Raw genomic sequence first — 14,681 nt, 5'->3', positions numbered from 1 at the left:
TGGTACTAAATGAGTATGTTTTGCTGTTTCCAAAATAATCATATTTAAAGTGTCTGAGTGAATCTGTTAGACTGTAGCATATTGGTGCTTTAAAGCTTGCAACGACTATTTCTTGTCAAGTCTGCTACATTAGAAAGCTTCTAATCTATGGCCATCCAGGAGATTTTCAAGATAGTCATATGGAGTTCTTTGAATGCATTCACTAAATGGTATGGTATTGCTTAGATTTGGCCTCTAGATATTAATTAAGACGTGATCTGTCAGTGTTATAAAGCCCCTTCACAAGAGAGGTTTGACCAACCATTTCTTAAAATATTCCCCAAATAAAGTGAAATTACATCCTTTTCCTTTTTTGAGAGGTATCAGCTTTCTCGGTACATAAAATCTCTTCGTTGAGCCCCAAATTGCCTACTTTCCGATTCAGTCACTAGATGCTTTTTTACTCTCTGCAGTGCCCAGCACAATGGGTCATAAATCCTGATTGGGGCCTCTAGGACTAAAGTGATACAAATAATTAGTACTAGGTTATGATTCTGCTTGTTGGGATTAGTAGTTTTAGAAGTTGGAGTTCTCACATTGGTTTGCAAAGGAACAGACTCAAGAGTGTTGATACTTAGGTGGTGAATATCTTCAGAAAGTAATAAACTGTGAGTAAGTCTTTTTCTTGTCTGAGTACAGTAGAACCTCTAGGTTATGAACACCTCGGGAATGGAGGTTATTCTTAACTCTGAAATGTTTGTAACTCTGAACACAACGTTATGGTCGTTCTTTCAAAAGTTTTCAGCTGCTTTTAACCATCTTAATTTAAATGAAACAAGCACAGAAACAGTTTCCTTACCTTGTCAATTTTTTTAAAACTTCCCTTTATTTATTTAGTAGTTTAACATATATTGTACGGTAGAGTATTTGCTTTATTTGTCTCTGCTGTCTGATTGCGTACTTCCAGGTCCAAATGAGGTGTGTGGTTGTCCGATCAGCTTGTAACTCTGGTGTTCGTAACTTGGAGGATCTACTGTACCATTTTTTTCATTAAAACAACTGAAATGGTGGAAATTTGAAAATTCATGTATAGCATGGATTAGTTCTCATTAAGATGTGCTGCCTTTAAATGTTTAGTTTTAATAACTTAAGTAGGAACATTTTGGAGAAGGCACTGTAGGAAAATATATCAAGTTCAAAATGCATATTTAAGTCCCAGTCTTGCAACCAGCTCCACACAGGTGGAGAATGGAGTCCCATTAAAGGCACTGGGTTTCCATGTAGGCATAAGTGTCTGCCCGTGTTGATCCAGTTGCAGGACTAGGACCTTAGTGTTCATACTGGTGCAGCTGTTTATCTGTGCATACCAAATAATAGTTTTTCACTATATCGAGAAGCTGTGGAGATCGTCTTACTTGTTGTGAGTGGCAGACAACCTTTTAGTTGAGGACAGAGAGTCAGGAGGTATAGGGTCATATCCTGGATCTGCCACAGAGTTACAGCATGATCTTGGCCAATTCATTTAAACCTGCTGGGTCTCCACTTTCATATCCGTATAATGGGGCTATTTCCCTACCTCTGGTGCTTTATGAACATTAATGATGCCCCTGTGGTATACTCAAATGGAAGGTGAAGGACAAAGTATTACTGCAGTTCCTGACTTTATATTGCTTGACTGTCAAATTTCAGCATTACATCTAATATTATTAAGGCATCATTTTAGGGTTATGTATTTCACTTTTCAGGGTTTATTTTTAGCAATTTTTGCATTTTATGTAGATGCCAATAATTGGGGAGGTTGGGTGCTTTCTCTTTTTATAGACTGTAATGAATAATGTATATTATATACATTACTCATCATATACAGTAATGAGTAATCTCTCTGTATTGTTTCCTAGTGCACTTCAGCATACTACTGTTTCAAAAGCACTATGTTAAAGCACACTAGGGAATCTTTAGTGCTTACCAGCAAGCCTACACTGACCAATAAGTATGCAACACTCTTAGTCTTTAGAAGTCATGCCTCCATAGACTGCATTACTGCTCCGTGTAGACAAGCCCTCAAATACAAGTACCCATTTCTGGTGTGATTTGGATCAACACCTATTATTTTATTTTATTCTTTTTTTTTTCCTCCCAAGTGTGTTTATCAGATAAAACCTAAAATTACATGTCAAAATAGTTCATGAAGGGCTTTTTAGAAAAGAAGATGGCATGTGCCCTCATTCACTGTATTGGTGGGATTTCATTTTTAGTGTGTGGATTGTACACTCACTTCCTTTGGAGAACTACTTCAATATAACTGTTTAGACTTTTTACATTTCTGCATTAAATTCTAAGTGTAGTTCTTACTGAAAGATGTATAAACTGTTTTCTAGGGATGTGCATGCAGTTTGCTTGTGGGATGACAAAGGTCCAGCAAAAATCCATCAAGCTTTGAAAGAAGACATCCTTGATTTTATTAAACAAGCACAGGCAGTAAGTTCTCAACCTTCAATAATTTACACTGTCCTTTTAAAAAAAAATAAAAGTATAACCATAAACCTCTTTGGATCCCAAACATGACTTGTTCTAGTAATTTCTAACACAATGGAAAATTGCCTTTTAGGCATTGGTGGTCCTTGTTTTGAATGTCACAATTGTACTGAAAACTTTTTATTAACCGATTCATTTTATCCTGAGTGTTTACCTTGGCCAGAAAGATTAAGTACTTCTCAGCCTGTTCTTGAGAATAAAGAGGTAATGATTGTTATATACTGTGGAGGAGATTTGGTCATTATTGGATAAACAAAAATATTTATCAGGGAGTCTCCTGGGAAGTATTCCTTCACTCGCTTACCTCTTTGACTTATAAATAAAAGCACTTACTGCTGAAACTTTGACTTGAGGCAAAGTTAAGCATCAGAAGTGATCTCTCTTGTATGATTAGAGAAAGAGTTGGAAAAAGAACAATAAACCTCCTTTTCTAGTTCTGGTTTTTATTGCCTAGAAAATTCATTTCTGGGGATGTGATCTGCAAGCTGTCTAACTTGTTACAGAAGTAGCTAGAATATTCTAAATTTAGCCATCAGTGAAGAGACCTTGAATGCCTATCAAAAAAGATGAAGAGATCAGATCAAAGATGCACCTCTACCCCGATATAACGTGGTCCTCTAGAGACAAAAAATCTCACCGTGTTATAGGTGAGACCGCGTTATATCAAACTTGCTTTGCCCCCCCCTTGTTCCCTGACAGCCCCCTCCAGAAACCTCCCCCATCCCTAATCACCCCCAGGACACCACCCAACCTCCCCACTCTGTCCCCTGACTGCTCCGACCCCTATGCACCCCTAACACCCCCCTGACAGGCACTCACCGGCAGTGGCGGGAAGCGGAGCAGCCCGGCCCCAGCCCGCTCCACTCCGCCACCTCCCAGCTGTGGGACTCCGCACTCACCAGGGGCAGGAAGCGGGGACGTTGGGGAAAGGATGCCCCCCCTCGCACTCACCTGCGATGGGAAGCGGAGCAACATGGCCCCAGCCCGCTCTGCTTTCCTTGCCCTGACCCCAGCTGTGTCTCTGGGGGGCGGCTGGGGAAAGGTCCTGCACTCGCCTGTGCCGGGAAGTGGAGTGCCATGGCTGGAAGCTGGCGGAGTGGAGCAGGCTGGGGCTGGGCTGCTCTGCTTCCCGCTGCAGGTGAGTGCGGGGAGGTTGGGGAAAGGACGGCCCCCGTACTCGCCTGCGGCGGGAAGCGGAGCGCCGCGGCTGGGAGCTGGCACAGTGGAGTGGGCTGGGGCCCAGCTGCTCTGCTTCTGCCGCTGCTGGTGAGTGCGGGGGGGATTCTTTCCCCCAAACCCCCTCCCCCGAGCGACACAGCTGGGGCCGGGGCAAGGGAAGCGGAGTGGGCTGCTCCCAGCCCCCTGCTAATCCCTCGGGCCACTCTGGGACTGCGGGGCCCCCAAAAGTGCCCTCCCACAGCTCCTGCCCCCCCAGACCCTGGAGAAGGGGAGCCCCTGACCGCCTCCAAGACCCTTAACATACTGCTCAGAGCAGTGTGCCAGAGCTTTACCGCCTTGTATGCGAACTCACGTTATATCGGGTCATGTTATATCGGGGTAGCGGTTTATTTAAATATTTTTCCGAAATTACCAGTATTTTTTACTATTAGCTGTCAGATTGATAAAGCCAGAATTTGTGTTCTATAAGAAAATGTCTGGAAATAAATATTACCTCTTAAATGCAAGGAAGTTCTTTAATTGTTTTAGCTGGCTTCAATACTACACTAGCATATTCATGGTTTTGCTTAAGAAATGGTCAAATGTTTAGTCTTCTGACAGAATACTAATGAGTTAACAGCTTGACAAGCTCCATAGGCCATTTGTATTTCAGTAGCTTTGGTCTATTGTTGACTTGACACCTGGTTTTGAGTTTATTCTAAATTAAAATACATATGAAATAGTGTTGTAGTGTGCTCATAAAAGTTTTTGTAGAGAGTGAAAGATGTGCAAAGACAAAAATTTGGAAAAGAAAAATAAATCTAAAATGTGTTCCTACAAACTCAGAAAGGGCCTTTCACTCAAACAAAGCCTTTTCTTTTCGAGGCCCAGATACAGCAGACTATCCCTATCTGGCAAAGCACTTACATGTGCTGATGTTCCTTTGACTTTATTGGTACTAAAGCACGTGCTTAAGTGCTTTTGTCGAATTGAGACCTTAGGCATGATCTGTACTGGTTGCTGTTTTTGTAAGCTTATGTTTATGCAATGTCTAGCCCATCATGCCTAAATTGGCTGTAACCTGTAGGAGCTAGTGCAGCATAAATGTTAAAAGTTCAGGTGGCTAAAGCCAGATCAGTAGATCACATTGAATTCAACTTTCTACAGCGTATAAGGTAGAAAATAGTCCTTGTGAAACTTTCCTGTGTAGACAGGCTATGCTGATATAACCCCCATGTGGACATTTATTCTGGTGTAAGAATAAATAAAACCAAGAAAAGCCAAATCTCTTCACAGGCAACATAACCTAACCCAAAAAAGCCATTCTTATACCAGAGTGGTTATGTGGGGGATTATATCATTTTAAATTCAAATCTTTGGTTATACCAAAAATACTTGTACCATGTAGACAAAGCCATCTGTTGTTTATGTAAAAACTTATTTACAAATGAGCTGCTCTTTTCTTCCAGAGAGTACTGAGTCATCAAGATGATACAGCTTTACTAAAAGCCTACATAGTAGAATGGCGCAAATTCTTTACACAATGTGATATCTTGCCCAAACCATTTTGTCAATTAGAAATTACTTTAATGGGTAAGCAGGGCAGCAACAAGAAATCCAATGTGGAAGACAGTATTGTTCGAAAGGTAAGTGACACTTTCTGATCAGAGTTTTGTAACAGAACATAAAAGATTTAGTGTTGATGCATTCCACAGCTGAAGGATGAAATTGCACTAACGTCACAGTATTGGAGTATCACTTTGCTTAAATCACCTCGCAACTTTTACTCCTCTTCCCATAGTTTTCCTCTGTCACTTAGCGAATATTGCCCTAACTCTGACAATTTCCTTCATCTGTTCATGGCAGCTCCCTGTGTTTTAAAATAGTGTTAGATCTCTGCGAAATGATTTATTTAACAAAAATACTTCTGATCTTGCTCCCTTTGCAGCCTGAGATACGGGAGGTCAATGAGCTTACATTTACGGGACCATTAAGGAGTAGTAATGATGTGTTACAGATGAAGCTCTAGTTGGTACTTAGCAAGGAGCCAGATAGCTGTAACTGAGGGCACTTAATGGGGCTATTCAAGGGCAATCCCTCCTGCTCCATATAGGACACTTCCCTACTCTTTGGGAAGGAAGGGAATTTATACTTTTAAATAGCATGGAATTTATGTGACCATCAGATACAAAAACTGCACAGAATTACAAAAGGGAACTGATCTGGCAACTGAATGGAGGAGATCATTAGTGTAAAGTAACAGAGGCTGGGGGCATGCACTGATTATATCTGCTTTTTTGTTGTTGTTGCTCAAGATAATGCTGATCATGTTTTCTAAGCATCTATTAACTTGTTTCCCTGGAATGCCTATTGATTGTTTTCATGCAATTTAAAAAGTGTATCAAGGTGGATAGCTAAAAATATTGAAAAACAGTCTTTGCTGAAAAGAAACACCTCTTCCTCATCTCCATTATCGATAAATCTCTGAGCCAATATTATTGTTGCTTTGAAAATTGTAAGTTGGAAGACTGCTTTTTGAAATGCTTGAATTATGATAATGCATTTTAGACCTCTAAAAAATTAACCATTTTGTTTTGAGTAGCAGCCCAAAAATTTCACTCTCCTGTGGCTTTTAAATTAAATGTTTGGTTGGACATGTGTCGCTAAAATCTCAGATAAGTGGTATACCTACTGTATATCTTACCATTACTATAAATCCTTTAGAGTTGGTTGTTAGGACAGAGTGATGAGCTCACGTTGAGAATCCTTAGCTTTGCTGGCTTCCAGGTGTTAAAAAATGAGCATTTATTCATTTTGAGTGTGAGATTCCTCTCCCGTTCCAAGAGGTGACCGTCACAGTATCATGTTAAAGCTCACAAGTTGTTCTTGAATAAATCTTTGTACATCAAAATACAAAGTTAAGTATTTCACCTACCTACTCTGAAGTGAAATTTTAAAAGAAAAGCAATTGTAATGTATACACTTACTGACATCTTCATTTTAAATTCTTTTAAATATGAAAGGAGAACTAAACAAAAGAAACACAACTTAAGAAAAGTCTTTATAAGAAGTGAGCTGTAGCCCACAAAAGCTTATGCTGAAATAAATTTGTTAGTCTCTAAGGTGCCACAAGTACTCCTGTTCTTTTTGCGGATACAGACTAACGTGTCTGCTACTCTGAAATCTTTATTTTAATGACACTCAAAAATTACCTGCTCTCTTCTGAGCATTAATTCAGTTCCAACATGCCTGAGTCTAGCACGTTTAAGAATAAAACACTGAAGTCAGGGCAGAGTTTGGTTTCATGGAGCAGCTCAGGCTAAAGGGTGTCTTTATGCTCGTTAACTTTTCCAAACACTCATCTTCATTTCATTAGAGACCCACTATAGTAAATTTTATGATGCACAGAATGGAAATTTTTATCTTTACCAAATTTGCCAAAAAAGTAGGCTCCTAGAAATCACTATTGGAATCACTGAAAGATAAGACCTTTTACAATCATCCTTCAAAAACAAAGTTGATTCAATATCTTTTACAGCGATGACAGTGAAAAACAAAACTGGAATCTCAAGTAAGCAGTTGATGCACTTAAAAGCTTGAGACCATAGCATTAATATAAAACACGGAGATACTATACATTAACAAAGCCAGAGCTTAAAATATGAAATTGTAGGTATTCTGTGTGGCAGAAAGAAGAATACCAGGATTTATAAGGAAAGGTTATTACAGACAGTTTAACTTTAAAATGACCAATATGCCATTTACATATATGCTTCTTAGTTGTAGAATTATTGAGCGGCTGGCAGTGCTTGACTCTGTGCAAATATGACTTCCACCAGGGAGCTTTCAGTGTTGTTCAGATGCAACACATTGGTCTGACCTTGAGGTTTGCACCAAAATCTTAAGAGGTCTTGCTGCTTACCAGAACCAGATGAAGCGACAGTCATCCAGTAAAAGTAGTGAGACCCTTATCTAGCAGTAACTCTTCTTAAATGGGGACTACAGCATTGACTGAACTGTTCATTGCAATGTCTATGTAACTCGTTGATTATTTTCACATTGTACTCACAGAAACAAGTGATCACATGACATTGGATGCTAATAGCTTAATCTAACTGTCATGAAAATCTCAGGCAATCCAACAATTATTTCCTTTTTTTGTATACCCTTTGCTCACTTACTAATTGCTATTTTATCATAATTTTTCTATGAAAGCCTTTGGGTCTGCCAACTGCTGGACCACTATTCGACATTTAGCTCCAAGGTTAACTCCTTTGTATTGGGAGACCTGTTACATCCTTTAGTATGTCAGTGCACACTTAAGGTAGGTCTATACTTACCTGCCGGGTCGACGCATAGCATTCAACTTCTCGGAGTTCGAACTATCGCATCTAATCTAGACGCGATAGTTCGAACTCCGAACGCGCTCCCGTCGACTCCGGAACTCCATCACCGCGAACGGCAGTGGCGGAGTCGACGGGGGAGCCGCGGACTTCGATCCCGCAGTGTCTGGACAGATAAGAAGTTCAAACTAAGGTAGTTCGACTTCAACTACGCTAGTGTAGACCAGGCCTTAAAGAACTTTGAGTGCACGTTAGCAGGGTTCACAAAGACAATTAGTGCATGGCATGCTTGTGTTCTCCAGATTTACATCCCAGATTGCTGTGCAGTAAGTGCTCATGTAGATATGCCCTTAATTTGAAGTTCTGCTCATCCTTTTCTAACTGACTTTTTTTTTCTTCCTTGTTATTTAGCTCATGCTAGATACTTGGAATGAGTCGATATTTTCAAATATAAAGAATCGACTTCAGGACAGTGCAATGAAGCTGGTCCATGCCGAAAGACTAGGAGAAGCTTTTGACTCTCAACTTGTTATTGGAGTTAGAGAATCATATGGTATGTCTTATACAGTGTGATCTCAGCCTCATCTTCCTTTCTAGTTCACAAACGTTCATAACATGCCTTCAACTAGATGTTGACAAAAGGGGTATGGTTGGAATGATCATTATAATGTTTTTGTCTTGATTATCGGTGGGGTAAATGCACTTGCCAATGGCAAGTAATAAACTTTTCACTGGCAGGTGAGGAGCCTGCTCACCAATTTCTGCAAAATTGAAATGTACATTTTAAATAATAGTTTTAGCCCTTTGAATGTGACACCTGGCAGTGCAGTCCCTGTCCTAGAGCTTGGGCTCCAGCTTGAGCCTGGAAGTCTACCTGAGCCAGAATTGGCTGGCATGGGTCAGCTGCAGGTTTTTCTTTGCTGAGTAGACATACCTCAGTATCTTCAAAAGAAAAATTTAGCAAGAGAAATAATTGGTTTTTAGTCAAATGCGAACACTGAAAACTAGAATAAGATCTAACTTTTTCTCTTTACAGTTAACCTTTGTTCTAATCCTGAAGATAAACTTCAGATTTATCGGGATAACTTTGAGAAGGCATATTTGGATTCAACAGAGAGATTTTATAGAACACAAGCCCCTTCTTATTTACAACAAAATGGAGTACAGAATTATATGAAATATGTAAGTATAAAGTAGGGCTGTCAAACAATTTAAAAAAAAATTAATCACGTGATTAAACAATAATAGAATAGCATTTATTTAAATATTTTTGGGTGTTTTCTACATTTTCAAATATATTGATTTCAATTACAACACAGAATACAAAGTGTACAGTGCTCGCTTTATATTTATTTTTATTACAAATATTCGCACTGTAAAAAACGAAGGAAATAGTTATTTTTCAGTTACCTAATAAAAGTACTGTAGTGCAGTCTCTTTATCATGAAAGTTGAACTTACAAATGTAGAATTATGTACAAAAAGGTAACTGCATTTAAAAACCAAACCATGTAAAACTTTAGCGCCCACAAGTCCACTCAGTCCTATTTCTTGTTCAGCCAATCGCACAGACAAACAAGTTTTGTTTACATTTGCAGGAGATGCTGCTGCCCGCTTCTTGTTCACAGTGTCACCTGAAAGTGAGAACAGGCATTCGCTTGGCACTGTTGTTGCCAGCGTCGCAAGATATTTACATGCCAGATGTGCTAAAGATTCATATGCCCATTCCTGCTTCAACCACCATTCCAGAGGACATGCTTCCATGCTGATGATGGGTTCTGCTTGATAACGGGTTCCGCTTGATAACGATCCAAAGCAGTGCGGACTGACGCATGTTCATTTTCATCAGATGCCAACAGCAGAAGGTTGATTTTCTTTTTTGGTGGTTCGGGTTCTGTAGTTTCTGCATCTGAGTGTTGCTCTTTTAAGACTTCTGAAAGCGTGTTCCACACCTCGTCCGTCTCAGATTTTGGACTTATTTACAAATGAGCTGCTCTTTTCTTCCAGAGAGTACTGAGTCATCAAGATGATACAGCTTTACTAAAAGCATACATAGTAGAATGGCGCAAATTCTTTACACAATGTGATATCTTGCCCAAACCATCTTTTTTGGTGGTTCGGGTTCTGTAGTTTCTGCATCTGAGTGTTGCTCTTTTAAGACTTCTGAAAGCGTGTTCCACACCTCGTCCCTCTCAGATTTTGGACTTATTTACAAATGAGCTGCTTCAGATTCTTAAACCTTGCGTCGAGTGCCATAGCTATTTTTAGAAATCTCACATTGGTACCTTCTTTGCATTTTGTCAAATCTGCTGTTAAATGTTATTAAAATGAACATTTGCTGGGTCATCATTCGAGACTGCTATAGCATGAAATATATGGCAGAATGCGGGTAAAACAGAACAGGAAACATACAGTTCTTCCCCAACGAGTTCAGTCACAAATTTAATTAACGTATTTTTTTTAACGAGCATCAGCAACATGGAAGCATGTCCTCTGGAATGGTGGCTGAAGCATGAAGGGGCATACAAATGTTTAGCATATCTGGCACATAAATACCTTGCAATGCTGGCTACAAAAGTTGCAAGCGAACGCCTGTTCTCACTTTCATGTGACATTGTAAGGAGCAGACAGCAGTATCTCCCGGAAATGTAAACAAACTTGTTTGTCTTAGCAATTGGCTGAACAAGAAGTAGGACTGAGTGGACTTGTAGGCTCTAAAGTTTTGCATTGTTTTGTTTTTGAGTTCTGTAACAAAAGAAACCTACATTTGTAAGTTGCACTTTCACAATAAAGAGATTGCACTACAGTACTTGTAGGAGGTGAATTGAAAAATACTATTTCTTTTGTTTATCATTTTTACCGTGCAAATATTTGTAATAAAAAATAATGTACAGTGAGCACTGTACACTTCGTATTCTGCATTGTAATAGAAATCAATATATTTGAAAATGAGGAAAAACATCCAAAAATATTTAATAAATTTCAATTGGTATTCTGTTGTTTAACAGTGTGATTAATCACTATTAATTTTTTTGAGTTAATCATGTGAGTTAACTGCGATTGATCGACAGCCCTAGTATAAAGATAGTCATATGATAACTGTTCTGTTGTTGTTAGTACTTAAAATGATTGTTGTTCCGCTTCTGCACAGGCAGACGCTAAATTAAAGGAAGAAGAGAAAAGAGCGTTAAGGTATCTAGAGACAAGGCGCGAATGTAACTCTGTAGAAGCGGTAAGTTTAAAAACTTAGTTGTATATGTAGTAAAATCATGTGCAGTATTTCAATAGTAGTAAAGGGTTCTGATGTCAGTTTTTATCATAATTTGTCTTGCATTTTTATTTTAATACATAATTGCAGTCAGAAGATCTGACCTACTAGAAGCCTTATTTTTATTTTTATCCAGCTGCTGTGGGGAGCCCCGGGCCCTTTAAATCACCGCCAGAGCTCTGGCAGCGGGGCACAGGTGGTGATTTAAAGGGCCCAGGGCTCCACACAAATTCGGATATAACGCGGTAAAGCAGTGGGGCTCGGGTGGCTCTTTAAAGGGCCCCGGGCTCCCTGCAGCTTTACCACGTTATATCTGAATTCGTGTTAGATCGAGTCGCGTTCTATTAGGGTAGAGGTGTACCTTATTTGGAATATATTGCAAAATTAATACAGGTCAAAAGCAAAAAAGAACAATAACCCTCTTGTTCACAGTCTGGTTCGTTTGCGGTTTGACTTTGCAAACAGTGCTATTGCTGTTATATATTTCCTAAGCTTTGGCTATTACAAATTGTTCTGTTTTGGGGATTTTTTCCACTCTGACTCCTTCTGCCCCTTGTGCACAGAAACAAGCAGGATCTTAGTTCAAGGGCTGTAAGCAAGCTAGACCAAACTCAGGGCCTGCTAAATTTTCCCTCACAGTAGGCAGTCCTAGGAGGTAAAAGGTTATTCAGTGCCAGGTAACAATATCTGGAAAAGTTCACTGTTTATCACACGAAAATCCCCAAACACTTCACAACTGGTAAATGACTAAATTTGCTCCCTCCATAACTGAAATGTAACTATCTCTGGTGTGAAGTACATCAATGGTTTACCAATGCTCACCAAACAGCTTAAGAAGGAAAGTGAAAAATACTTTATCAGTGAAACTCCAGGGAGAGATTTAAGTGCAGCAAGAAGCAATTTGTAGTTGCCTGTGCTGAAATTTTGTTCAGGACACAAGACTATTTTAAACAAACGCCCTAAGATCTGTAGTGGTCAGGATTGGTTTGCCGCATTCTGCATTACATCAAAAGTGGGGCATCCCTAGCTAAGGTGAATGGTAAGCAGTGTATAAAATTGTCTCATCTGCCAATCTCTTGAGTGTAGAAGTAATTTCTGTGCTAGAATTGTCATTAGGCTCTTGTTCAAAGCAAACTAAGTCAGGTCAGGTAGGGTACACAGGAATGAACTATTCTTGGCTGTTGGAAATGCATTTGGAAACTAAGTAGGGTAGTTACTGTTCCAGAACTGATACTCCCTTGTGAGGAAGAGGCCTCAGAAATATTAAACTGTTCACTCTTTTATGAGAGAAACTACTGCATTTCCCATGCTACATGCTTTAAAGGAAAAACACCTATGAACTGAAGTATAGACTTTGTTTCGTGGTGTCATAATTTATGTATTAAGTACAGCCTATGAGCATGAAACATTTTACTGAGCTGTAGTGCATGAGGAGAGGCTAGTATTTATATTGAACATGAACTTGAGAGAGAGGGAACAAACTGGGGCTCAAAGGATTGTAGTAAGCTAACTATATTTCTTAATACATTTCAGCTTATGGAGTGCTGTGTGAATGCTCTGGTGACATCATTTAAAGAAACTATTTTAGCTGAATGCCAAGGCATGATCAAACGAAATGAAACAGAAAGTAAGTGAAGCTTAAAAAATATTGCAGCATGATCTCACAGTCAGCTAGCTTTAAAAAAAAAAATTCTTGATAAATGTATCTGATTACCATTTTGTAACTGAGGCAGCGACGTTTCTTTTTATTGCATATGAGGCCCTTTCATTCCACAAAAAGCAGATGCTTCTATGTGCCATTGTAGGGTAATATGTTTTAAAATGTGTTTATACTCTGTACCTTCAATATGCCAGTTTGACTGGATAACTCTTCTTTTCGTGAAAGGCTAATTGTGAGTAAGGCTTTTTTTACACCCATTTATTGTTCTTTCTTTTGCAAGAACCTGTTTTCTCTAATTTTAATCAACTTTGGGGCTCTTCTTCAGAGCATTGCATCCTCTTGAACTTGAGTAATTTTAAAAATAAAATACCTCTCTCTGGGAGTCTCTCTCCTTCACCAAGATACTGCTTTTGAAGGCAGGGAAAGAGTTGGGTGTTTTAATTACTATTTCCGGTCCAGGACCAACATTTGGAAGAATGTACTGGTCAGCGAATAAAGTACCTCTGCATGTCTTTCACCTGTTTTCACAGCCAATATCGCAAGACCTGAAAGAGCTGAAGATTAATGCTGTGTGCCATTTAAAAGATGGTTTGAAGTGTTTGCTTTATAGAGATTTTGAGAGAGTGGTGTGATTCAAGTAGGAAAGATTTGTGAAGGTGCTGATCTGCTGGCCATTCAAGATATTAGCTACTAAAATGTCAGAAATGAAGTAGGGGAATTGACAAAGAAGACCGGAAATCAGTGAGATTATTTTTAAAAGCACAGGATCCTGCAACCAAATTGTTGAATTTTTGTAACTGTATGAAGTTTTCATTTCTATACACATGTGAGAACTGGGATTCTCAGCTTTCAGATAGTCTTAAGATCAAATATGTTCTGAAATGCCAGGTGTAGAAGTGAATGTTTTATACTACATCAGACTGATCCCTCCGTCTAGCAGTACTTTCTTGGCACTAGTCCAGGACTGAGTATAGCCAAGTACCAAACCTTTTAACCAGAGAGTGGGTGGGTGTGTGTTTGGGGGAGGAGGGGGGAAATGTGGGGTCATGCCTCTTTTCTCTCTCTCTTCCCTCCTCCCCTCCCCCCCCTCCGTTTGCTGCTTGGCTTGTACTGAGCATACTCACAGGATTGAACATGCTCAGTAACACTGCTGAAACTGACTGCCCTCACTCCCTCTTCCCTGCAAATCGGCAGGCATGGGTCATGTCTGCTTGTTACAGTATAACTTTCAGTCCCCAAAGGAGTACAGTAGGTTTATTTGAACCCAAAGCTATAGAAGTACTTCAGATAAGATACTTTCCTTAGAAACTTTGCTAGTTACTCAGGGTACGTCTACGGGATTATTCCGAATTTACATAAACCGGTTTAACAAAACACATTGTATAAAATCGAGTGTGCGCGGCCACACTAAAAACATTAAATCGGTGGTGTGCGTCCACGGTCCGAGGCTAGCGTCGATTTCTGGAGCATTGCACTGTGGGTAGCTATTCCGTAGCTATCCCATAGTTCCCGCAGCCTCCCCCGCCCCTTGGAATTTCCGGGTTGAGATCCCAGTGCCTGATGCGGCAAAAATCATTGTCGCGGGTGGTTCTGGGTAAATGTCGTCAGTCACTCCTTCCGCTGGGAAAGCAACGGCAGACAAGCATTTCGTGCCTTTTTTCCCTGGATTGCCCTGGCAGATGCCATAGCATGGCAATCATGGAGCCTGTTTAGCCTTTTGTGACTGTCACCATATGTGT

The 14,681-nt window shown here is 39.8% G+C and overlaps 1 protein-coding gene across 3 annotated transcripts in view; it reads left to right on the top strand.

Annotated features, from left to right (window-relative positions):
- Nucleotides 1-14,681, top strand: part of CUL5 (cullin 5) — a 73,380-nt gene that overhangs the window by 29,622 nt on the left and 29,077 nt on the right. For all 3 annotated transcript variants that reach the window (XM_045018432.1, XM_045018442.1, XM_045018445.1), the window contains exons 3-8: nt 2,358-2,457; nt 5,142-5,318; nt 8,427-8,568; nt 9,052-9,197; nt 11,166-11,246; nt 12,816-12,909. In XM_045018432.1, coding sequence (XP_044874367.1) covers nt 2,358-2,457; nt 5,142-5,318; nt 8,427-8,568; nt 9,052-9,197; nt 11,166-11,246; nt 12,816-12,909 — 740 coding nt within the window. The remainder of the gene's footprint in view (nt 1-2,357; nt 2,458-5,141; nt 5,319-8,426; nt 8,569-9,051; nt 9,198-11,165; nt 11,247-12,815; nt 12,910-14,681) is intronic.

The sequence above is a fragment of the Mauremys mutica genome, chromosome 1 (genome assembly GCF_020497125.1).
Source record: "Mauremys mutica isolate MM-2020 ecotype Southern chromosome 1, ASM2049712v1, whole genome shotgun sequence".
NCBI classification, from domain to species: domain Eukaryota; kingdom Metazoa; phylum Chordata; order Testudines; family Geoemydidae; genus Mauremys; species Mauremys mutica.
This window is presented reverse-complemented; position numbering and strand designations above follow the sequence as displayed.